Source organism: Pteropus medius, unplaced genomic scaffold (genome assembly GCF_902729225.1).
Source record: "Pteropus medius unplaced genomic scaffold, Ma_sr-lr_union100, whole genome shotgun sequence".
NCBI lineage: Eukaryota > Metazoa > Chordata > Mammalia > Chiroptera > Pteropodidae > Pteropus > Pteropus medius.
In genome coordinates, this window is record NW_024349798.1 from 6,075,700 (window position 1) to 6,100,096 (window position 24,397).

General features: G+C 57.8%; 2 protein-coding genes across 3 annotated transcripts in view; one reads left to right on the forward strand and one right to left on the reverse strand.

Moving 5' to 3' along the window:
- CORO7 (coronin 7) overlaps positions 1–24,397 on the reverse strand; it is a 64,480-nt gene that overhangs the window by 20,833 nt on the left and 19,250 nt on the right. For both annotated transcript variants that reach the window (XM_039885207.1, XM_039885206.1), the window contains exons 7-9: positions 23,318–23,368; positions 16,502–16,588; positions 15,941–16,023 (exon numbers count right to left, since the gene is read on the reverse strand). In XM_039885207.1, coding sequence (XP_039741141.1) covers positions 15,941–16,023; positions 16,502–16,588; positions 23,318–23,368 — 221 coding nt within the window. The remainder of the gene's footprint in view (positions 1–15,940; positions 16,024–16,501; positions 16,589–23,317; positions 23,369–24,397) is intronic.
- On the forward strand, positions 357–11,194 carry VASN (vasorin). The gene is made up of 2 exons (XM_039885208.1): positions 357–512; positions 8,523–11,194. Exon 2 carries the CDS (start codon positions 8,533–8,535, stop codon positions 10,558–10,560), a length of 2,028 nt encoding a protein of 675 aa, XP_039741142.1. The 5' UTR covers positions 357–512; positions 8,523–8,532; the 3' UTR covers positions 10,561–11,194.

Here is a 24,397-nt window from a genome sequence, read left to right on the forward strand (position 1 = left end):
GAATCTGCTCCTGGAATTTATGTCACCTGTCTGGTGTGTCACAGGCATCTGGGTTTGGGGCTCCGTCTCACTCAAATTAATTTGCTTTTTATACGAAAAACAGGGACCTGCCCAGGGTCATATGGCAAAGAAGTGGCAGACCCGCCTGGAGTGCCGGGCTCGTGACTCCAGACGGGGCGGGACAAGGTTTCTCCCGCCCGCCAGGTCCGGAGGTGGTGGAGTGAGGACCAGGCTCCGCGGCCAAATGACCCCTTCATTCGAGAGGGAGGCGGGTCTCCCTCGGGCCCGTCCCGGCCCGGCCAATGGGGAGCAGGCCCCGCCTTCCGCCAGCGGCGACCCCGCCCCCTATCCTTTAAGGCGCAACCCACCTCCTGAGAGACGACTCCGCAGCCCGAGCCTGCGGCGGGGAAACGCAGACGCCGCTGCCTCGGGACCCAGGACCCCTCGGTCCGGCCGGCCGGGAAGGACTGAGCCCGCGGCCCGCCCCGCCCGGCTCCCTCCACCCCTGTCCGGTGAGTGTCTGCCGGGCTGGGGGGCTGCAGACGGGCATCTGGGCGCAACGAGAGCAGGTTATGCACACGCGCTGATCACGCGCGCGGACCCCCGCCGCGCGCACTCGCACTCAAGGCGGGCACGCGCCCCCAACCCCGCAGCGTCACCTGGGCCGACCCCAGCGTCCCGGACTCGCTCCCTCCTCGGCAGTTCCCGGGCGCCAGCAGCCCCATGGCCGGGGTGCGCGCGCGGGCGTGTGTACACTGCTCACTGGCCAGCCGGCCGGCGGGGCTGCAAGCAGTCAAAATAAACACCCCCTCCCTTGCTTCCTCCTCCTATGGCTGGGCCCTCCGGCATGACCAGTTTTATGAATCAAACCCCTTTGAGAGGATGGCCACGCCATAGTCTTGGATTACTTTTACCTCCTGGAGTGAGACAGTCTGGTTTTGGGGCCTGGAGCTCCCGGTGCCCCCGTGCAGATTGGCCCGCCTGGGGTCCTGAAGGCCCTGTCACTCAGGGCAGAGCCCCGGGGGCCACAGACATGCAGCCTTGAGGAGTGGTTAGGGGGTGACTGGCAGGTCATTCCCCCGCAACGCCCCAGACGATAGACCTCGCCTGGGTAGGGCCTTTCGTGCTCCAGGTATTGGGGTGCTTCATCTCTATTTCTGCCAGGGAAGAGGCTTTGCTTGGGCTGTAACCCAGTGGCCTGGGGCCAACCTAGTCCTTTGTGTCCCAGGGCTGGCAGTGCTCCGGCCTGAGGGCTGCGGAGGTCCCCTGCGGTCACTGGCAGGCCAGCAGATTAGTGCCAACCATTCTGCCTCGACCTCATTCGTTAACGATTACCACATCAGGGTCGCTGACCGCCTCTCTTGCTGGGGCCCAGAGGTGGAGTTTGCAAGGTAGGAAGGAGGAGGAGGCTCTGAGGGTCCAAGTGTCCCCCTGCTTGCCTTTTGTACCAAGGGCAGGTGAGGCTCTGGAGAGGGGCACCAGAGCCCAGTGCCCTCCAACCCCGGGCCAAGAGCTTCTGGGGGCTGGGAGACTGGACTGACTCTCAAAGGTCCCTTCTCACTAGGCTGAACTTTTGGGTGTTGAGGGCATAGAGAGAGTGGCTGGGTGGGTGCCCTCCAAGCAGGGTCCATTAAAGCCGGCCCAGCGGGCAGTGAAGTCCAGTGTGGACCCAGCTGGTGGCAAGGCCCAAAAGGGCTAAAGCAAGTGGGTGGGGGGATGGGAGAGCAGTCCCCTGAGTTTGCTGTCTTCTCCCAGGGGAATCAGGCCCCGGAGCTTCTGTAAACAGAGTGTCAGAGGCAGGAAGAGGGCTCTGGTAATGAGCAGCCCAGCTGGATTCCCTCCAGACCATTATCTGGCCTCTCCTGGGCCCAGGGAGGGATGAGCTCGTGCCAGGCTGGGGGCCTGGGCACAGCCAGTCCCCACCTCCCTGGCTTTATGTGGCTGCCCTGGGACCTGTGAGTCCACAAAGTCAGATGGGGCCAGTGGAGCCTGGTGTCCCAGGGCATTTGCTGGGATGGCACCACTCTCCAGACTCTGGGAATGGGGGAGGGGGTTCAACACGAGAAGCCCCCCAGACCTGTGCTTTCCCCAGGAAGGCCCCTCTGGCAAGCAGCCTCAGGGCCAGGGATGCCCTGGGCAGGACATGGATCCAGTTTCTGGCTCCCATTCCTGACACCCCCACTACAGCCCTAGGGGAGCTGGGTCAAGTCTCAGGTAGAGTGGAGTCCTCATGGGGGCTTGTAAGTGGACCCCACCCCTGGGCTGGGCAGCTCCTGGGGACAGGAAAGTGGGGTCCCAGCTGGGCCCAGGAGGCAGCTCCCACCTTGGCAGGCCAGCTAGACAGTTTTCTTTGGTGACCAGAGAGAAGGCTAGGTTGAGCCTCTGCCCACAGAAGCATCCCTGACTATTGGCAGGCCCTGAGCTCATAGGCAGCAATGCCACCTAAATGGGTTAGTGACCCCCTCCTATAGCCTCCCTCAGCTCTCCTTAGAGTCCCTTCCCTGGGCTGGGGAGCCCAAGGCTCTGCACTGCCAAGAAAACCAGCTCCCCTCACTGCTGTGGAATTTGCAAGAGTTCTTGGAGGAGGGGGAGGGTGTGAGAGAGAGAGCACGGCCCACTGGGCGTGTGTCTGGCGTGGGTGTGTGTCTGTGTGCGCGTGACTGGAGCAGGGCTGTGTTTGGGGGCGGGCAGGGGTGCTTTGGGAGTCTGCATGCACCACCGCGGGCGGGCGGGCGGGGGTTCAGCCTTCTTCCTTTTATCGGTTTCAACATTCCAGAGTCAGCCAGATTGCTTTCCCTCAGCTGGCTGGGCCGCCAGGCCGGCCAGGCCTGCAGGCCTCCCCCGCTTTTCCTCATTCCAGCCTCCCTGGGTATGAGGAGGCTGGAGAAGGCTCCCCCAGACCACCTCAGGTTTAGGGGGGTGGGGGCAGGCGAGGGGCCAGTTCTTCTCCATGGTTGTGGAAGGCCCCCCCACCAGTCTCCTCAAGGGAAATGCAATAAGGCTCTGACATTCCTCTGAGGCTGCCTGAGAGATTTAATTAAGGAGGGAGGAAAGAGCTGGCTTGCATTGAGAAGAGGCTGGGGCTGTCACTGGGGCCTGAGCCCCCACTCCTGGATAGGCAGAATGAGAAGAAAGAGAGGAGCAGAGAGGGGGCAGGGTCATGGCTCCTTACATCGAATCAATCCCACTGGTCAGTTCACAGACCCAGAAAGGGCCACTTCTGCCACACGGTGACCAAGATCTCTGGGCACGGTGAATGTGAGAAGGGCAAGACCTTGAGGGCCACCTCCTTCTCAGACCCTAGGCCCCAGACAGCCTGGGCCCAGCTGGCATGGGGCTGGTGGCCTCCCTTGGTGACTAAGGCCTTCCTCTGGCAAATTCAGGGTTAATTTCAGGGTTACGACCTTACTTGTTGGGTGCTTGGCCCTGGGTGGGGACAGGGCAGTGAGGAGGCCCCATGTCTGAGCCCAGCCCTGGTGGCATCACACCTGCGCGTGCCAGCAGTGGCATCTGGTCTGGCACATTTCTAGTTGGGCGGTAGCCACCACACAGCTCCCAGGCCAGCAGGTGTCCTCTCCCAACAGAGGCACCTCTCCTGACTGAGATGGCACATCCTGCTGCCCTGAGGGCCCACTTGAGCCTCGAACTGGCTTTAGTTACTGGTCTTCCTGCCCTGGGCTGACAGGCCTGGCAGCTGCCAACTCACCCACGGTGCCACAGAAAGTCTCCACTTAGGGCCTGACAGCTCCTGGATGGAGGAGTCGGGGAGGAGGGAGGAGGGCCTAGGTCCCGCTCTTCTCTCAGTGCTGACAGCCAGCCACACCTGCTCAGGGATCTTCCCTGGACTGGGAGACAAGCTGAAGTCTAGAATGTCCCTTTTGCAACTGAGCCCTGGCTAGACAGGAGACTCACCCAAGTTGCTTCTCCAAAATACAGCTCTGCCTGGCCCTACCCCAGACATTCTTATTTAGTTGGCCCAGGGGTGGGACCCAGGCATCAGGAACTTTCCAAAGCTGCTGGGGTGATTCTGATGTACAGCTGGGGATGAAAAGCCCCTGGGGTTCCAGGTGGGAGATGGAAACCCGGAAAGGGAAGGAAATTGGATAAGGTCATGAACGAAGTGTCAGCCTTATCTGTAGGATGAGCAGAGCCGGCCGGGGTGGTGGATAAAGTAAGGCAGACACCAAGAGCGGTGAGGACGCCAGCTTAATCACAGAGCTCTGGCCCCCACCTGGAGAGAGGGCCATCTCTGAGGAACCAGAGGCTCTGTCCTCTCGGCCCCTTCCCTGAGGGCCCGGGAGGGAGATATCAACCTTTCTGCCCTACTGGGCCAGGGGTTGCTATGTCTCAGGGATGAGGAGACGGGCGGACCCGGCCCAGGCCTTGAGCCTCCTCAGACACGTCAGCGAAACCAGAGCCAGCCGTCTTGGCCGCCGGCATGGTCCCGCCTGCCTGGGGGGTTGGCAGACTCCTGAGCTGGGTTGCTGCCAGGCCTGGCCGGCAGTGCTTAGCCCAGGCACGCCAGCACTGGGAGCCAGAGGCCCAGGGTCCTGGGGGCAGGCCTGTAGTACCTGACTCCTGCACTCACTCTGCAGCACTGGGTACAGGAGAAGAGTATGCTGACCTGTCTGTCTGAACCCATCCCCTGCTGGCAGGCACGTGGCCTTCCCCAGGAACAGTGAGATGCTTCAGCCTCAGGTCTGATGTGGTCACCCAAATGTCCGAGTTCTACCCACTCACCAGCCCCTGCCTGACCCAGGGCCTGTATGTGAGAGGGTGCCTCTAAATGTGTCCCACACTTGGGTGTGGGTGGGGGCACTCTGGATCCCCCGGAGAGTTGAGATGATGGATATCCTTACTCATAGAGCCCTCCCTCTGCTCTCTCCCCACCCAAGGTCATATGCTGAAGGGGGCTGGCCAAAAGACAGCTCAGCTCCCCCATCCCCCTCCAAAACTGAAAGCACCTGCCATCAGGCTGCTCCCCCATGCCCACACCTAAGGGTGGAGGGTGGGGGACAGCCTCTGCATGGAGGTCTCACCCTGGGCCCAGGATGCCTACTATCTGTGCTGAAAGGGACTCGAAGCCCCTCTCACACCGTAGTGTTCTCCCCGTGCGTATGGAAGGCAGGGCTCGGGTTTTCTGGGTAGCACTCAGTAGTGAATGTTGACTGACCACTTAGAATACGCTCCAAGTACAAACTAAACAGTCCTGAGAATCAAGCGCTATTATCAGCACCCCCACTTCACAGATGGGAACTGAGGTGAAGGCCCATGGCCAGGCTGGCATGGAGCCAGGCTGCAAATGCAGGCAGTTGGACCCTAAAGCCCCATCCCAGCAACTGTCTGTTGGAGGGCAGTGAGGCCAGCAGCAGAGCCCGGGCCTCTGCCTCCCACCTCTTCCTTTCACACCAGGGCGGGGCCAGGCCAAGGTGAGGCTATGTTGAGTCTGGGTGGAGGACATGGGCCCTGGACCCTCGTGCTCCCACCCCTACAAATGCCAGGGCTGCCTCCAGAACTCCCCACATCCGCAGAGGTAAAGGTCCTACCTCCCTGTCTTGGGTCAGTGGATCAGATATCAAAGCCCAGGCTCTGGTCCTTCAGAGCTGCTGAAATTGCAACTGCCTGGGTCAGGGCAGCCGTGACAACCGCCCCCACCAGGAGACACCCCACCCCCAATGCACACACACATACGAGCATGCAACCAGACAGGCAGAATAGCTCCAAGAACTTGTTAGAACTTCCCCATTTGCAAACAAACAGAATACAAAAACTACAACCCTGGGTGCTCAGAACAATTCCAGAGGGTGAGGTGGGGCTGCTGAGAAACTGAGGCCCATGGGTGGGAAGCTGTTTAGGGGTAGAACTTGGGCTCTGTCTCCTTGCTGGGCAGAGGACTGGGGCTCAGGCCAAGGCGCTCACCCCTGCCTCCTAGAGGGTGGGAAGCAGGTTAGCTGCTGTCTGCCGGGGTCTCCCGAGATCAGGAGGATTCCAGTTGCTCTTTTTCTGATGCAGCCCCCGCTCCCCAACAACTCAGTCACATTGCCACTCTGGGGCCAGACAGACCCACAGCAGTTGCTGCCTCCTCCTGTATGATGACTTTGCTAATTAAAGGGCCAATAGACCAGGGAGCAAAGCCCAGAACCCATGCTTGCCCCTCTCCTCAATGCAGAGCAGGGAGCGCCCCCCAGCAGTCTTGGGAGGTGTCGACTCTGTGATCCATCTAGCGGGGACGGAGGAAGAAGCCTAGGTGCTGAGAGAAAGCCTTTGTCTGTACCTCACAGCTCTGATGCCCTTGGCCCAAGGCTGTCTGACTGGACCGTGAGCTCTTAACCATGACCTTATATGAGGCCCAGAGGGAGCTGAAGTCACAGGGGTGGCTAAGCAGGCCACGTGTAGGGTCCCCTCCTGCCCTGAGCCTAGCTGCTCCCTTCCTGACTGCCCCCCCATCCCCCTCCCTGCCTGCTCCATTAGGAGGGCTGATTCAGGGGGAGGTGGCTCACCCCCCACGTGGACAAAGGGGTGGGGGGCACTCACAGCCTACATCTGGAGGCCAGGCCGCACCTACTGCCTTCTGAGTCAGCAAGGGTGGAGCAGGTCCATGCAGGGGAGGAGGCTGGGTGGGGTGCATGGAGCCCCCTTGCGACAGCTCCAGCAGGGCTAAAGGCACACAGGGCCAGAGGTACACGAGGCAGCCAGGACCCTAGAGAGCAGGGGAGGGGGCACCAGCTGGGAGTTAGGGAAGGCCTCCCTGGCTAGCCTCTGAAAAGCAATCGCCAGAATTAGTAAGGGGCAGAGGGGACCCTGCCGGTGGGCAGGACATAGGTGGGCCCAAACTGGGTGACAGGCCTTTACCTAGAACTGGCCCAAGACCACAGTGGCCTCCTCAGTGACTTGTCTAATCCATTCTGGGACCACCTGCCCCTCTTCCACCTTGCATTCCAGCAGCCCACTTCTCTGGGGAAGGGGCAGCCCCATGGATGGCAGCGGGGCAGAACGAACCTTGCGTGGAGGGCCATGTTACCTGCCTGTGGCTTGACAGCCGGCTGGCATGGGGGAAGGGGAGTCTAAGCCCCAGTACAAAAGGCCCTTGTGTGAGCAGGATGCCCCTGGAAGAAAGGGGTGCTGGCTCTCCAGGACTGTAGGGGCCCAGAGCATGGGGACTGCTGTTGGGGGTGGCCCGAGTTTCCCCCAAGGATCCTGAGTGAAGGGGGGCCCACACTGTGGCCCCATCCTGTCCTAGCTGGGTCCAGCTATAAGCTAGAGCCTGGAGCAGCCAGGGGAGCCACCCTCACCCTGGTAGGACTGGGCTCCTGCATCAGGGGACAGGCTCAACACACGCAGCAGGCCCAGCGGCCCTGGACCTGCGTTAAGGACCTGGGCTCTAGTTAGATTTCCCAGCTGTGCAACAGCAGCACATCACTGCACCTCAGGGAGCCCCCTTTCTTCTGTCATCTGGGAATCATGAGACTAGTTTCCACCTGGAATGGCTGCTGGAGAGACTATGAGAGGTGGCTGTGAATATTCAGTGGCACTGGCACACTGGGAATGGCTGAGGTTCTGCTTCCTCAGTGCCCGGACCAGAATAGAACCCAAGGTAGATGAAAGAATCTGGGGAGCATTTCCAGGCCTGGCACTACCTCTGGGGCTACCAGGTAACCAGTGTCCCCAGGCTTAAGCCCTGAGTCAGCCCAGGGAAGCTGGGACCCCCTCACCTCTAGTTCTATCATTGTGCCTGAGGCAGGGCAAATAAAGACCAGCATTCCCTCCTTACATCCCCCCACAGAGGGACACCTGCCAGTGGCTCCAGCACCCCTCTGCTCCCTCCCCTAAGAACTTTCCTGCTGGCCACATTCTGGCCAGCAGGAAAGTTCGCGTCCTGGGCAGGTCTGACTGCACAAATGGAAAAACACCAATCCCATAGTTTCCATGTGAAGTCTTCCCACTGCGGTCTCTCCTCCCTTGGAGGACATAGAGCGTAGCGGCAGGGGCCGGTGGCCCGGGGCAGCCAGCTTCTCTGCTTACGCTCTCGGCCCACTGCCCACCAGTCTCCCAGACACTGTGGGGAGGGGCTACTGCTTCCCCGTCTACCTCGGCAGAGATTTGGGGAGGGGGCTTGGGAGAAGAGAACAGAGCCTGATGGTTTTGACTGCATGTTCTCTCTGAGCCGGAAAGGCAGGAGGGCTGGGGTTAAAGAGAAGGTGTCCTTTGTGGTCACTGAGTGTTTTGGGGCCAGACCCCCTCTGCATGCATCAGCCCCCTGCACCCCAGTGACGGTGCAGGAAGTATCAACTGATACCATAACGAGGTCATGTGACTGCTCAGTCACATAGCAAGGGAGTGATGGGTTTGGGACAGGAACCAGGCTGGGGCACTGGAGACCTGACTCATAACTACTGTGCGCTGTTGTATTTGGGGGCGGGGAGTGGGGAAGGGGACTGGGAATTCCCTTCTCAGTCCTTCCAGGCACGGCTGTCTCCTGGGCCCCTGACTCACTGCCTCCTGTCTTTGCTCTCTGCTCCCAGGGACCAAAAGATGTGCTCCAGAGTCACCCCACCCCCGTTGCCGCTGCTGCTGCTATTGCTGGCCCTGGGGCCTGGGGTGCAGGGTTGCCCATCCGGCTGCCAGTGCAACCAGCCACAGACAGTCTTTTGCACTGCCCGCCAGGGGACCACGGTGCCCAGTGACGTGCCACCCGACACGGCGGGCCTGTACGTCTTTGAGAACGGCATTACCACACTCGACGCAGGTACTTTTGCCAGCCTGCCGGGCCTGCAGCTCCTGGACCTGTCACAGAACCAGATCACCAGCCTGCCCAGTGGGGTCTTCCAGCCACTAGCCAACCTCAGCAACCTGGACCTGACCGCCAACAGGCTGCGTGAGATCACCAACGAGACCTTCCGTGGCCTGCGGCGCCTGGAACGTCTCTACCTGGGCAAGAACCGCATCCACCACATCCAGCCTGGCGCTTTTGACGCACTTGACCACCTCCTGGAGCTCAAGCTGCAGGACAACGAGCTGCGGGCTCTGCCCCCACTGCACCTGCCTCGTCTGTTGCTGCTGGACCTCAGCCACAACAGTCTCCTGGCTCTGGAGCCTGGTGCCCTGGACACCGCCAATGTAGAGGCACTGCGGCTGGCCGGCCTGGGGCTTCGGCAGCTGGACGAGGGGCTCTTTGGCCGCCTGCGCAACCTCCATGACCTGGACGTGTCCGATAACCAGCTGGAGCGCGTGCCACCTGCCATCCAGGGCCTACGGGGCCTGACACGCCTTCGGCTGGCTGGCAACACCCGTATCGCCCAGCTGCGGCCCAAGGACCTGGCCGGCCTAGCAGCCCTGCAGGAGCTGGACCTGAGCAACCTTAGCCTGCAGGCCCTGCCACATGAGCTGTCAGGTCTCTTCCCCCGCCTGCGGCTCCTGGCGGCTGCCCGAAACCCCTTCAACTGTGTGTGCCCCCTGAGCTGGTTTGGCCCTTGGGTTCGGGAGAGCCGTGTGGTGCTGGCCAGCCCCGAGGAGACACGCTGCCACTTCCCACCCAAGAATGCTGGTCAGCTACTCTTGGACCTTGACTATGCCGACTTCGGCTGCCCAGCTACCACCACCACAGCCACGGTGCCCACCACGAGACCCTTGGTGTGGGAGCCCACCACCTCACTTTCCAGCCCAGCCCCCACATGGCCGAACCCCACAGAGCCTGCTGCCAAAGCCCCCAGCCTGCCACCTGCTGCCATGCCCACTGTGAGGCCTGACCCCCGGCCCCAGGACTGCCCAGCATCCATCTGCCTCAACGGGGGCACCTGTCACCTGGGGGCTCGGGGTCACCGAGAGTGCCTGTGCCCAGAAGCCTTCATGGGCCTGTACTGTGAGAGCCCGGTGAGGCTGGGGCCACGGCCCACCCCTGCCCTGGCTACACTGAGGCCGCCAGGGCCCCTGCCCCTCCTCATCGAGCCAGTGAGCCCCACGTCCCTGAGGGTGGGGCTGCAGCGCTATCTGCAGGGCAGCACCGTGCAGCTCAGGAGCCTCCGCCTCACCTACCGCAACCTGTCAGGCCCCGACAAGCGGCCAGTGACACTGCGGCTGCCTGCCTCACTGGCTGAGTACACTGTCACCCAGCTGCAGCCCAATGCCACCTACTCCATCTGTGTCAGGCCCCTGAGAGCTGGGCGAGTGCTCGAGGGCGAGGAGGCTTGTGGGGAGGCCCGCACGCTCCCAGCTGTCCGCTCCAATCACGCCCCAGTCACGCAGGCCCAAGAGGGCAACCTGCCACTCCTCATTGCACCCACCCTGGCTGCTGTGCTTCTGGCAGCGCTGGCCGCTGTGGGGGCAGCCTACTGTGTGCGGCGGGGGCGGGCTGCAGCGGCTGCAGCTCAGGGCAAAGGGCAGGTGGGGCCTGGGGCTGGGCCCCTGGAGCTGGAGGGGGTGAAGGCCCCCTTAGAGCCAGGCCCCAAGGTGACTGAGGGCGGTGGGGAGTCCCCACCTGGTGGGCCCGAGTGCGAGGTGCCACTCATGGGCTACCCAGGGCCTGGCCCCCAGGGACCCCTCCCTGATAAGCCTTACATCTAAGTTGGGAGTGATGGACTGCCAAGCTGGGCTCTCAGCCTTGCTGGGACTAGCCAGCGCCTTCTTGCTACCAGACTAAGTAGTTCTCGGATCCATATGACGAGGACATGTCAGGGCAGGGGCTGTGTGACTACAGCCAAGTGCCTGCCCCTCTCTGGACCTCAGCCTCCTCATCTAAGATGCAGGGACCCAGGTGAAGACCTCTAAGGTCCCCTGAGCCCAAGTGCCTCTGAGGATGGTGTCTGCCCCATCCTCTGCAACGTACAACCTCTGGGGTGGAGTGGGCTCTGCTGTGTGCTGGTAACACAGGCCCGGGGCTGCCAGGCCCTCACCCCAAGGAGACTCTGGGGGCCAGTGAAAAGATCCCCAGAAAGAAAGCAGAGTGAGAGCCGGGGTGGGGATGGGTGTATGGCCCAGCCTTGGCCCCAGGGAGTGAAGCAACAAAAGAAACTGGAAAGAAAGATGCTTTAGGAACAAGTTTTGCTTTTGTTTTTTAAAAATATATATTTATAAGAGATTCTTTCCCATTTATTCTGGGAAAATGTTTTTCAAACTCAGAGATAAGGACTTTGGTTTTGTAAGACAAACGATGATATGAAGGCCTTTTGTAAGAAAAATAAAAGATGAAATAAAATGAGTGCTTTTCTGGCTTGGCTCCAGGGTACCCGCACTGGGGGAGGGAGGGTTGGGGTACAGGGTAGCCATAAAGGGACAGCCCTCTCTGTGGGGAAGCTGAAGATCAGGACTCTTCTCCCCGCAGGCAGCCAGGCCCTGGCCAGCATCCCCTGGGCTTGGGTGGGCTTCTGCCGAGGGCCATGGCGGGAAGGGTAGCCTTCTCAGGAAACCTGACCTGGGCTATGTCCCCCTAGCCTCCACTGAGGTGCCCAGTCTACCCTTCCAGTGCCCAGGCAAGAGCGGGGACAGTCTGAGCAGCTTCCAACCTTAAGGAAGGACAGTTAGGGCAGCTTTACCCTACTCAGGCCCAGTCTCCTGCCAGCAGGAGCGGTGGTGCTCTTGTGGGAGGCTCATGGAAGATGAGAGTCAAGAGGGTCCACAAGGGTCCCTCGTCAGGGATGGGTCTGACAGGCAGTCCATGCTTGCCTTCCTCTGTGGAGGGGGTACCTTGAGCTGCATCCTGCCAGCCCTCGTGGACTGCTGGACTAGGCGTTATGCACAGCTCACCCTACCCTCCCTGCAGTCCCACTGCTCCTCTGCATGGGCTCCTGCTCCAGCTATTAAGAGGCCTCAGTAAAGGGCAGCATAGATCCCGAATAGCAGAAACCCTCTGGTGGGTGGGGAAGGAGGGACTGTGCAGGCTTAGGAACAGGTGGCCCAGGGACAGGACCAGAGGTCTGAGTCTGGCTTGCGGAGGCCTGGTGGCCCTTCGATGTCCCTTTACTCTCTGTAGTTGGGATATGCCTGGCTTTCCAAAACTCCGGAAGTGGGATCTTTTTCCAGGAAGCCACAGGCCTAAGTGGGGGCGGGGGCAGGGCCAGGGATGGTGCTGGGAACTTGGGGACAGAAAACCTCCTAGAACCTTTGGGATGGTAGTAGAGGTGGGCTCTAGCCCTGTAGATGCTGGAGCAAGCTTCCCTGAGGCCCCATGCCTGTGTCTCTTTGTGGTTCACGACCCCTGGCCCCTAGTCTCACTCTTATAGGAAGGAGGCAGTCCAGCCAGGCCTGGAGAGCAGGCTCTGTGGCTTGGGGCATTGATGTCAGCACTGAGTCAGGCCCGGCCACGCGAGGCTCTGGATTCAATTAGCGGCTGCTGAGGGTTCTGGCATGAGAAGGGAGGAGGGAGGTGGTGGGTTATTAGGGCAGAGGGTGGTGGCAGTGGGCCTGGGTGGGGCCCCATCTTCCTGAAGCAGCGGCAGTGGCCCAGGTGGATTTCCTGTGGGTCTGGGTCCCATTACGGGTGCAGTTACAGCGAGGCCTGCCCTCCCCCTCGGCAGCGCCATCAAAGGGGCCATTGTGGGCCTGTGGGCTGCTGCTGAACACGGTGGCTGCTGAATAAATGTTTTTGCTGCAAAGCCAAACCTGGCCTCGTGGGCCAGCAGGGGGTGGGGAGGGAGGCAGGACCTAAAGAAAGGGGCTGGATGTTCACTCCAGCCCTCCTAGAAAAGGCACTTGGGGTGTCCCATCAGATCACAGGCTGAGGGATGAAGGTAGGGTTAGGGGCCTAGTAGGGGACCAAGTCAAGATGCAGCCCCTACTCAGGGCAATCTCAATGGCTCTGGGCCAGGACCAGAGACAGATGTGGGAAATGCCAGTCCCTCTATCGCTGGCTCCTCGCTGCCACAGGCCCTGTGCCATACTGGCTTATACATGTTCCCATTTCATGCCCAAAAACCTCTCTGAAGGGAGACTAGAAGGCTAGGAGAGGTGAGACAGCAGGCAGGGACAGGTCCCAACACCCACATCTGCTCCCTGGCCTGGGAGGGGGCTGCCAGTTATGGGGGAGGGTCTGGTCACAGGAGAGGGGTAGGGAAGCTGTGAGCAGCAGAAGCTACCCAGGAGGGGTGGGGGCTCCCAATCTCCAGGGAACACCCTGGGTGCGGGACCTATGCCTCTGGCCAATGGCTAGGCCTTGGGTTGGGGGTCTGTCCAGAGGTGGACACCTTGGTGTGAAGAAACAAATGCAATTCCAGCCTCCACCCTGCATGGGCTTGCTGCTGGGGTGACCTCAAAAGAGGACCCACTTCTCTGGCCTCAGCTGCCTTCGGTAATATGGGGAGAAAAATCCCTACCTGCCTACAGCCCAGGGCCAATACAGCTGACCATCCACCCAGCCCAGAAGCAATGTACCTGAGACAGGTGGTGTTTCTACGTCTCCTGGACAGAGCGCGAGCTGCTCCTTCAACATCGGGCCCTGCCATTACTGCCCCTCCCCCACCTCCACTAGGCATGGGGCCTTGCACCCAGGAAGTACAGAGCTGTCATTTGTGGACCTGCTTCCTGAGCCTGCTCATCCCACCATGACATGTCTCCTCTTAGTGAGGTGCACTTCGCACATGACAGGGATGACAGAGAGGGCATATGTAGGGGCTGAGACAGAGGCTCCTGGGAGTGGGGGGCCCTGGGTTCTCCCTGAGAGAGGCCAGAGAGGAGTGTGTGCCTGACCCCTGGCCTCCCTTAGCTCTTATAAGAGCACATACTGTTCTGCCTAAATTGAGATGGAAAATCTGTAAAACAGAAAATAAACTGAGGAGGTGCAGTGGAGGCCATGGCCATGCTCATGGTTGATACCTGTACACTTTCCATCTTCAGTACAGTTCATTCAACAGCCCCCACATCCCGGGGGCGGGGCAGGGGGCAGTGGAAGGCTCTGGCTTCCAGGAAGCTTGGTGGGCAGGGGGCCCACCACCTCTCGGGCCAGCCTGAAGGTTGGCATGTATCCCTGGCATCCACCAGTTTTGTAGAGGGCTGGAGAGTCCCCACTTCTCTGCCAAGAGTGTGGGCCCAGTGGTGGGGCAGAGGCCAGGACTGGGGGATGAAGGGGGTGGGACACTAGCCTGGTTGGCCCATCTGGGAGTGATTTGAGAAATTCCAGGCCTCACTGGCCCTACGAGGCTATTCTTAACTGCTCTAATTACAGGGTCAGCCTTGGCCAGTGGCACCATGGGGTCTGGGCATCATTAACTCCTTCAGGGGCCATGCTGGGTGGGGTGGAGGGCTGTTCTGTGGAGCGGGGAAGCAGGGGAAGGAGGACCCATCAAAGGCCAGGGGTGGAGCCTAGAAGGCAGGAAGTGGAGGGCAAAAGAGCATTTGATGGCCAATGCTGGGTTCCTTTTCCAGACTAGACCAGCTCCCTCCCTCTGCTGGGGGGCCCTGAAAGGAAGGGGCTGTGGAAGCATAGAGGGCAAGATACCAGCACAGCATCTGGGCTGGGGGAGGGGGCGCTGGACATGGAGCCAGGAGGCCCAGGAGCTCTGATTCCTTCAGTGCAATGGGGGTCCTAGTGACTCCTCTGAATCCCCAGGGCTCAGAGCAAGCAGAAGCCTCACACCCACTTTGTGGTTCCAAGGAAGGCACTGGAGCTCACTTAGCCTCACCTTCATCATCTGCAAAATGGAACTTGCCAGCTCCCCAGCCTCTCCCTGGGCTATGAGAAAGGATGGGAAGGGAGGGTCACTGCCACCCGGACCTTTACCCCTTCTCTGGGCGCTCAGCCAGGGGATGCCCTAGCGGGAGCTCTTCTAGCGCGCAGCCCTTCCCCACATCCAGACACAACCCTTGCTGTTCTCAGAGCTTGGACAGGTCACTGTGCCCTCCGTGACTCAGTTCCCTCCGTTGTAAAACAGAAAAGCAGCAGCTGGAAGGATATCCAAGGACCAAGGCCTTCTCCTTGCTCTGACCTTTGCAGGCCCCTGGCTGGTGGTGGTAGTGGGTATCCCAGCAAGCCCCTCTGGGAGTCATAGCTGAGCAGGGCTGAGGCTTCAGAACAGGTGCCAGGTCCCTGCCTCCTCCCGTTCCAGCTAGGTTGGTCTCCCACCCTCCCAAGCTTCTTTCCTCAGCTGTGATGTGGGGGTTGTGTGGACTGAAGGGATGGCTCGCTCCTCAGCATCCACTATGGGTCTCCTGGTGACTCAGCCATAGTGAGCCTGGGCTTTCCTTGCAGAGCCACCTCGGCTCAGATCTCCAGGGGCACCACCACTTCTAGGGACAGTGTAAAGATGAAGTACATTTGCACCCCCTTGCTGCCTGGGCACCACCTCCCCCAAAGACAAGGAGGGACATATACATAACCAGGGCTGAGGAGGCCTCATAGAGCCCATGAGTTCAAGGCCTATCTCCCTCTGCTACTTGTACCTCCAAACCTGCCAGCCCATCTGTCCCCACATCACCCTGTATCACCCACGTCCACCCTCAGTCCACCGTGCTATAGTAGCCCTCGGGTCTCCTTGGCCCTCAGGCCCACCAAAACACCAACAGCAAAATCAAGTGCATTCTCGCGCTGGCCACTCATGTGTCCACTGGGTCAGAGTCCCCTCCCCAAATGCCAAAATATACCATCCTGAGCCCTCAGGCCAGAAGCCTGCCCCTCAACCAAGGGGCCACAAGAAGGGATCAGGTGGGCTTCTCTGCCCACACAGGGCTGCCTCACCACCCCCTGCTGGTGAAGCTCCAGGTGACTCCTCAGACAGGGCCAGGTCTGCCCAGCTCAGGCACCCCTGATCATTCCAGTGATGAGCCACCTCCCAGACAAGAACTGAATCGGGTGAAGCCCTTCTGGCTGGCTTGGGACCTCGCATTCGGCATGTGGCCCACCAAGGGCGCATCAGGGATCCTTAGCAGCAGTGCCTGTTCATAGCTCTGGACTCGAGACATCGTCTGGGCCCTCACCCTTCCATCCCCAGCCCATCCCAATATGCTACCCTCCTACCCAGGCGAGGTATCCAGGGTGAGGGAGGTGAGGGCGCTGGAGAAGTGCCGGGTGTCCCATAGCTTCACTTCACGCTCACGCATCTGTGGGGAGGGGGCAGACAGAGGCTCAGAGGGGCACGTCTGTCAGCCCCCCAGGACTCCCTGGAAACCTAGTGCCCAAGGACACAGCCTGGCATAGGGACACTTGCCCCAGAACGGAGCTCGAAAGGCAGTGTGTGGGGGGTGGGGGGGAGAGGAAGGGAATCATGCAAGGGAGGGAGAGTTTGGGTTTTCATGTCCTGCCCCTTTAAGAACCCTTAGGTGACAAGGGACAAGGGGCGGTTCCCTCCATGGACTCTGGTCCCTGGGGGGGCCGCCACAGTTCCCAGGGTCAGACTTAGCTATTGCAAATGGAATCTGCCAGTTTTCAGCAGCGGTTGGTCCCCTGGGGCTCTGAGACCCAGCTACACTCAGGGCCGTATATGGACAGGCCTGGAGCTGGCTGGTGGCCTCCGCCTCCCAGTGGGCCTCATCCCTGCTCTCTTGGTGCTAGTCTCTGCTCACCCAAGAGGAGCCCTACCTGGTTGAATCCAGTGGACACAAGATGCTCCTGGGTACCTGTCCATGCCAGCCGGCCATCCTTGCTGTTCTCGTGGGCCTGTATGCTCTGCAGGAGAAAGAAGACAGAAGTGAGCCACCCCAAAGCCTGAGAGCCCCTCAGAGGGCTAACTGGAGACAGGAGAGGCCTCATGTCATTACGGGATGGACCTCACCTGAGGGTAGTACTGCACCCAGAAGGCCATCCCAACTACCCGGCTGTCTCCCTCCCCCTCAGGGGACTGTCGAGCCACCTTTTTCACCACCGCTTTGCTATAGCGACTCAGTGTGTCCTTGCCTTGCAGGTATCCTGGAGGCAGCACTCAGCTGCCAGTCACCATCCCCGGACTCTGGGGACCTCTGTGCCCTCTCAGAACTTCAATTTTCTCACTTGTGCAAGGGGCTCAAGTTACCAGGGCTGCCTACTTCCCAGGGCTGTCCCGAAGATCAACTGAGACTACATGTGAGAGGAACAGACCTGCCACAAAGCACCATGCAAATCAAGGGATTACTAGAATTATTGCTGCCTCCTGACGCTGCCAGGGGGCCAGGGAGAGGGCCTGGTGCCAAGCTCTGGGGAAAGTCCCTGGAGAGGGAAGAGAAGTGCCCCTCTTTGCCCTCCCGTGGTGCTGGAACCACCAACAGGAAGGCTTCCTGGGCCCTGGGGAGGAGAGGCCAAGTTCACACCACGGGCGGCCCTGTCCCCTGGGCCCAGGCAGCGGGGGAGTCAAGGGGGCCAGAGGAAATGCAAACAGCTCCCTCCCAGTCACCCTGGCCTCTGGAGCCTGAGACGAAAGACCCTGTTACCAAAAATAGCTCACCCCAAACTGTGGCCAGCTTCCTTCAAGCTTCCCACGATCTCCTTGGGAATGAATGAGGGAGGGAGGCGGCCTGTGAGGAGCTGGCCCAACGCCCCCTCCCCAGCCCGAAGAGGCCGACCCCAGCGTGGGAGACCATCGGAAACAGTTCAGATCGTGTTGTTCAAGGGGCTTTTCTCACTGCTCACTTCCCACCGAGCCACAGCCGGCACAGGAAGTCGGGGCTAGAGCCTGAGAACCAGGGACCCATATCCCTCTCCACGCAAAAGGGGCTGTGGGGTCAGGGTGAGGGTCAGCCCTACCCCCAACACCCCAGAGTCAGTCAGAAGTGTCACATGGGTTCCTGCCCTCTCATCAGTGTGCAAATACCCCCTGTGTAAGCTGCAAACCAGATGGCTCACAATCACATCTATGCAGCATTCATTCATTCATTCAACAGACATGTGAGGCCTCCAAGGGTCAGGCACTGTGCTAGGAGCTGGCAGCAGGGCCAGACAAATCTCAGATGGAGGGTCACATACTTAGGTGAAGCAGGGATGCTCATTCATTTGTTCTTTCATAATACGAATATTAGAGCTGCACACTATGCTAGGCACTGGGGAATCGGTGAGCAACACAGAAAAGGTCCTCATACTTATAGAATATATAAGTGGGGAGGCAGATGTGAACCAAACAGAAATAACTATGTCTCAAAGGGGTAAAGTGGAGGGTAAGGGCCCAAGCTTTGGAGTCAGATTGCCTGGGTGAAAACCCTGCCCTGCCACTGAGGGCCTCAGCCCAGGATGAGTTACTCAACATCTCTGTGCCTCAGTTTCCTTATCTGTAAAGAGAACACAATAATGGGACCTACTCTGGAGGGCAGTTTCAAGTTTAAGTGTTAATAGTGGTGAAGTGCTCACAGTTGTGTCTGGCATGTATCTAATGTGCATTTTAAAAAATTTTTACTTTTCAATTAGAGTTGACATTCAACATTATATCAGTTTCAAGTATACAGCATAGTTTTAATTTACATAATGATATATAATTATATAATTAACCTAATTCATATAATTTATGAAGTGATCCCCCTGATCAACTAGTATCCATCCACCTGGCACTATTTATAGTTAACTACATTATTCACTATGTTCTCTATGCTGTGTACCATATCCCCATGAGTATTTTGTAACTATCAATGTGTACTTCTCTAATCTCTTCACTTTTTTCACCCAGTCCCTCAACCTCTCTCCTATCTGACAATCACCATTTTGTTCTCTGTATCTATTAGTCTGTTTTTATTTTGTTTGTTCATTTTTATTTTGTTCCTTAAATTTCACAAATAAGTGTAATCATATGGTATTTATCTTTCCCTGGCTTATTTCACTCAGCATAATACCCTCTAGGTCCATTGGGCAGAGGTCCTTGCAAATGGTAACATTTCCTTTATTTTTTTACAGCTGAGTAATAGTCCATGGTATATATGTACCACCTCTTCTTATCCAGTTGTCTATTGATGGGCACTCAGGCTGCTTCCATATCTTAGCTATTGTAAATAGCGCTGTAGTGAACACAGGGGTGTATAGGTCTTTTTGTATTAGTGTTTTGGTTTTCTCTAGATAAATAACCAGAGTGCAATTGCTGGGTCATAAGGTAGTTCTATTTTTAATATTTTGAGGAACTTCCAAGTTGTTTTCCATAGTGGCTGCACCAATTTGCAATCCCATCAACGGTGCTCTTTTCTCTACATCTTTGCCAACATTTGTTTTTTGATTTACTGATGATAGACATTCTGTCAGGTGTGAGGTGATATCTCATTGTGGTTTTAATTTGAATTTCTCTGATTAGTGACGTTGAGCATCTTTTCATACATCTATTGGCCATCTGTCTGTCCTCTTTGAAGAAATACCTATTCGGGTCCTCTGCCCATTTTTTAATTGGACTGTTTGTTTTTTGGGGTTTTGAGTTGTATGAGTTCCTCTTAAATTTTGGATATTAACCCCTTATCAGAAGTGTCATAAGCAAATATCTTCTCTTACTCAGTAGGTTGTCTTTTTGTTTAGTTGATATAATGTGCATTTTTTTAAAAGCATGATAACAGGGTACAATAAAAGTATAATTGAGGGAAATAGATTTAAGGTAACATTTAAGACATGAGGGGTCGGCAGGTGTGAGCCAGACCAGGAGGACCTGGGAGAACAGAGCCCAGCAGAGCTGATGGGTGTGGGTGAGGGAGAGGAGGTGATACTCAGCCTGCAGGGCCCGTGGGCAGTTAGAGGATTTTTCGTTCAGAGGCACAGGTTGGAGATGGAACGTACCCCGGCCTGTATTTCCCACCTTCCTATTTCACACATGGAGAAACCAGAGGCCCAGACACTGGAAACTATCTGCCCCAAGTCACCCAGTGAGACAGCTATCAGCTATTTGAGCTTCCTGCCCGCTGTGAACTGGGCCCACAGTTATGTTCTTTATCTGCGTAAGAGGGACCTGAGGTAAGGACAGGTGGGGAGACAAGAGCCACAACTAGAAAAACCCAGGATCCTGGCTATTCCACAGGCCCCTAGGGTTTCTGGCAAACCCTGGATGAGCTCACACTAGAGTAACCAGGCTGCTGGGCCCAGGTAGTGCTGGGGGCCCGGGGGAGGCAGTCTGGACTGGTGAGTTTTGCTTGCTCAGCAGCTTTCCATTTGCATCTTCTGGTCTCCAAACCATGAAGTGGAAATAAGGTAAGAGTTTCCACTTCATGAGCACAACCAGCTCTGTCTGTCCAAGGGCCACAGGAAGTCCCACAGGCGGGGAAGGGGTGGCCACTGGCCCCTTCTCCACTCACTGGAGTGATGTTCATTTTCAAAAATGGCAAATTCTCCTTTACTCATCTCAGTGGGACTCAGAGACAAGAAACCCTCTCTCTCTAGATCCCCAGATTTTCATTCTCCTGAGGCAGCAGGGAGGCTATAGCTGGGACCCAGGTATCCTGTGACCCCAAGCCCCAGCCCTGTCAAAGGAGGCCCCAGGGGAAGCCACTGGTTGTAATCCTGAGCCTATAGGCCAAGCCTTGGGGTTTCCGTCTCGCAGAGGATGGCCTTTGTCTCAATAGGCAGCAGAGTGTCCTTGTGGAGAAGACCCTCAGGCTCCCCACATTTCCCCTACACCTGGCCCCAAGAAGAGAACAGGAGGGGCTGAGGCCAGGCGATGCCTGCCCAGCACAGGGACGCCAGAAACAGGCGCATACCCAGCATTCCAGCTGCAGTGCAGCCAAATCCCTCCCCTTACTCACTGTCACCATGGCAACACTTCCTGTGTGGAGCCGGGTGGCTGGAGGAGCTGCCCTGGGCTCCCTCCTCGGGAGAGGGGACTTTCTCCAGTGGTAAGATGCCTACTACCCACCTACGCCCCTTCCTCAGACAGGCTCAGTACTGGGCTCCAGATGCTAGGCCCCCAGGCCTACCTGACACACAGGGGTGGTCAGAAGGCACAGGTCTGCCTGCCCACAATAGAGGTCAGAGGCTTGTCCCAGGCCCCCTCCTGTCTCTGAAAAGGGTACTGAAGCCTCACCATTCCTGGACACCGCCTCAGCTGAGGACTGCTACTTCCCTGGCACACTCATGGCTTCAGGGCCTCAGCCACCCCTACCTGGGCTCTGGCACAGTGAAGGGGCTATATGACCCTGGGGCAGAAATGACCAAAGACCAGACTTCACAGGACAGTCATGAGAGTAGAAGGAGGTCATATGCTCCAAGGGCCTGGGACATAACAAATGATTATAAATGCAATCTAAAAACAGAGTAGGAGATGTATACAGGAGGGAGCCACCCAAGCATCCCCTGTTCCAAGCTCAGGTACCCAGAGGCAGGGCCCAAAATAGACAGCAGAGCGGGGACTCCCCAAGCCTCCCCACCCAGCTTCCAGTGGGGACAGACACTGGAGCAGGGAGGGCAGAGGCTGGACAGAGAGCAGCGCATCCTTCTCTGACCTCCCCCCAACAACGCTCCCCTCTAGTGGGGAAGGAGGATCTCAGGAGAAGGAGCTCCCAAAAGGCCTCTCCCCGGAGCTGGCCCCTCGGCTCACATCAACCCTCACACCAACCCTGGCCGCCAGCAGCGGTTTTCCTAATAGAAGCCAGGTGTGGGCCAGATGCCCTGGGCGGAAGTGGGGGGCAGGGCCACGAGGAGGGCAGCATTCCAGGCCCGCTGCCCCCACACCAGCGGGGGAGCACAGGCACCCTCCCAGCATCAGGGAGGGGGTGGGACCCACCCACGCTCTTCCCAGGTCTCTTTACCCAGAAGCCCCTTCAAGGGGGCTCCCTCCAAAACCAGATCCTCTCCCCCACTCTCCTAGGAATTTGGAGCCCCTTGGACAGCAGCCACTCTGTCTCCACCTCAGCATTATTACCGTCCCCTCCCTTCTGGAGGAGGAAGAGGAGGAGGAGGAAGAGGAGGAGGGAAAGGCTAGGGGAACTGGCAATATCAAGTCAGGGCAGGAATGGGGGTGCCATGCACTGTGCCCCAATCCCTGGTAGGAGAGGGTGACCTAAGAAAGCTGAGAGGATAGGGCCTCAGTCTCCCTCCTTTAAGCTGAGCCTGGGACCCCCGTTCCAAGCAAAGGCTTGGAGGTTGGCCACAGAAAACTACGGTGGGGCGCATCGCTCACGCCCACACTGCCCTGAGACTCAGACTCAGCTACCCTGCCAGCCAGACAAAGCTCGGCCTGGGTAGGTGGTAAGGCGGGGCAGCACCAAAACCAGTTCTGCCCAGCTTGGTTCACCTGTCAGGATGGGGCCTCCTTTAGATCTTTAGCCAGTCCAAAGTGGAAGTGACTGGACCGTCTTGGGCAAAAAGTTGCAACTGGCTACCTGAGGGGAATCCTGTGAGTGTGAGTGTGTGTTTGTGTTTGGTGGGGACAGGGCCCTGGCTGGTTGAGTTTAAGTTGCTGGATTACCCTTGGCCCCAGGTGGAAAAACAAGTCCTAGAAATGGAAACCAGGGCATCTGTGACGGGCCTGGGGCGTTGCTGGGGAGCTCTTCCCTTGAGTTGGCAACAGGACCCTGAACTTCACCTTTCTAGAGAAAAGCCTCCTCGGTATTGAGAAAAACCTTTTTTTAAATGTAAATCTGCTCATCTCACTTTCTGCTTGAAACTCTCTAATAGCTTCTCACAGCACAGGTGACAGGCCCTGCCTCCCCTGTGCCCCTCTCTCCTAGAACAAGCTCATCCTACCTCTGCCCATCTGTGTGTATCCCCTTTGCACTACTCAGGCTTCAGCTCCAAGCCAGCCCCTCAGGAAAGCACTAGACTGCTCCAACAAGAGAAGCCACCCCCATACCCCCGCAGCAATTTGCCTATGTGTCCATCTCGTTCACCATAGAACATTCTGTGCCTGGCACCAAACTGCTGTTGAATAAATGAATGACTCCCCAGTGGCTCAATGCCTGTAGCATGAACCCAAGGCCCAGCCCTCCCGCTCGGAACTCCAAAGGCCACATGCCCCCATGCACAACCACAGACAAAACCAAACACGTTCAGTGCCTGGGTCCCGTGGATCTGGCAGGGCCCCAACGCAGTCTACAGACCTGGGGCAGATACCAAGGGTCCGCCCACTGCGAGACCAGAGGGGTGAAGAGGGTGGTCCTATGTCTTTTGGCTCCTCTGTGGCTAGCTTATGCTGACTATGCCAGGAAGGGTGGGTGGGATGAGGGTCCCAAAGAAGGAGAGGAAGTTAGACTCTCAAATTAGCTTCCTGAAGCCACGGGACGCCTCTACTAAAGGCCTGTGGGCAGCCTGGCTGCACCCCACCCTGTGGTCAAAGCCAAACCCTCCCAGGACCCACAACACGCTTCCCAGAAACAGCTGGAGCCCACCTCTTAGGTGACCTCCCCGCACACACCCACCAGGCCTCAGCCAGGAGCATGGGGTGTGGTAGAATCTGTCTGCCAGGAGGCTAACTCTGCCCCCACCTGTACCTGTTGGAGTTGCTGTGGTCTCAACCCAGCTGTCCACACAACTCACCTGGGAGGCCTTGGGCTTTGCTCTGGGGTCGAAGATCCGCAACTGCTTGTCCTGGGAAAGCAGGAGGAAACAAGAGCGCAATTAGGGTGGGCAGGGTCCCTGGGAACCAGCCTGACTCCCTGACCCCCAGGCTCTGATGGCCCCATCCCCTACTATACAGGGCTGGCATCATGTACCAGAAGACCCCTCCCAGCCTGGTTCTGCTTTATCATCACAGAGAGGAGGCCCCCTTTCCTGCCCCAAACACCCACAATAGGGAACTCAGGGACAAGAATTCACATTTCCTAAGCACATACTACGTGCCAGGCATGTTATATGCAGGATCTCTCCCCATCTTTTCAACCACCTTATGAGGTAGTGTTATTACCATGATCCCTTCACAGATAGAGACTAAGAATCAAGACCAGAATCAAACTGTAGGCTATCAGCTGCTACACATATCCGGTACTATGCTCGGCCCAGCCCAGAGGGCTCATGGGACACTTAAAAAACTTGGTGTCTAACCAGGACGATGAGTTTACACATCCCAACCGTCACTCAGCACACAGCTCCTAATTCAGATTACCCAAGAGTAGCAATGGAAACAGATAAAAAAGAAAAAAATAAGATGCCCATACCTCGTATGAGGACTTTACCTCTGTGGAATAATCTGTGTGAGTGTGTGTGTGCGTGCGTGCGTGTGTGTGCGTGCGTGCGTGTGTGTGCGCGCGCGCGCACGCACACGCACGTGAGCATGTACACAAATGTACATGCACAAAGAACTGGGAGAGAGAGGAGAGGCAGAACGTGCATCCACTATTTATAGGTGTGGCCATGATAAATTGTTAAGTGCTAAAAGGAAGATGCAGAATAACATGGTGTGCTGAGATCCTACTGTGGTAAAATAAACAAAAATCTCTTTTTGTCTAATCATGTTCCTGTAGGTTTTGCAAGTTTGCTGAGCAAGGAGAAAGGTGTTCACCAACATAAGCCCTGTGTTAACATGGCTACTAGGGGTGGGGGAGGTGGGAGTGATTAGTTTTTCTTTTTTACATCTTAGCATGGCTGTACTTTGTTGCAATCAGCACAGACTCATATTTT

Coding starts and splice junctions, on each gene's coding strand:
- VASN (XM_039885208.1), top strand. CDS start 8,533: ATGTGCTCCAGAGTCACCCCACCCCCGTTGCCGCTGCTGCTGCTATTG.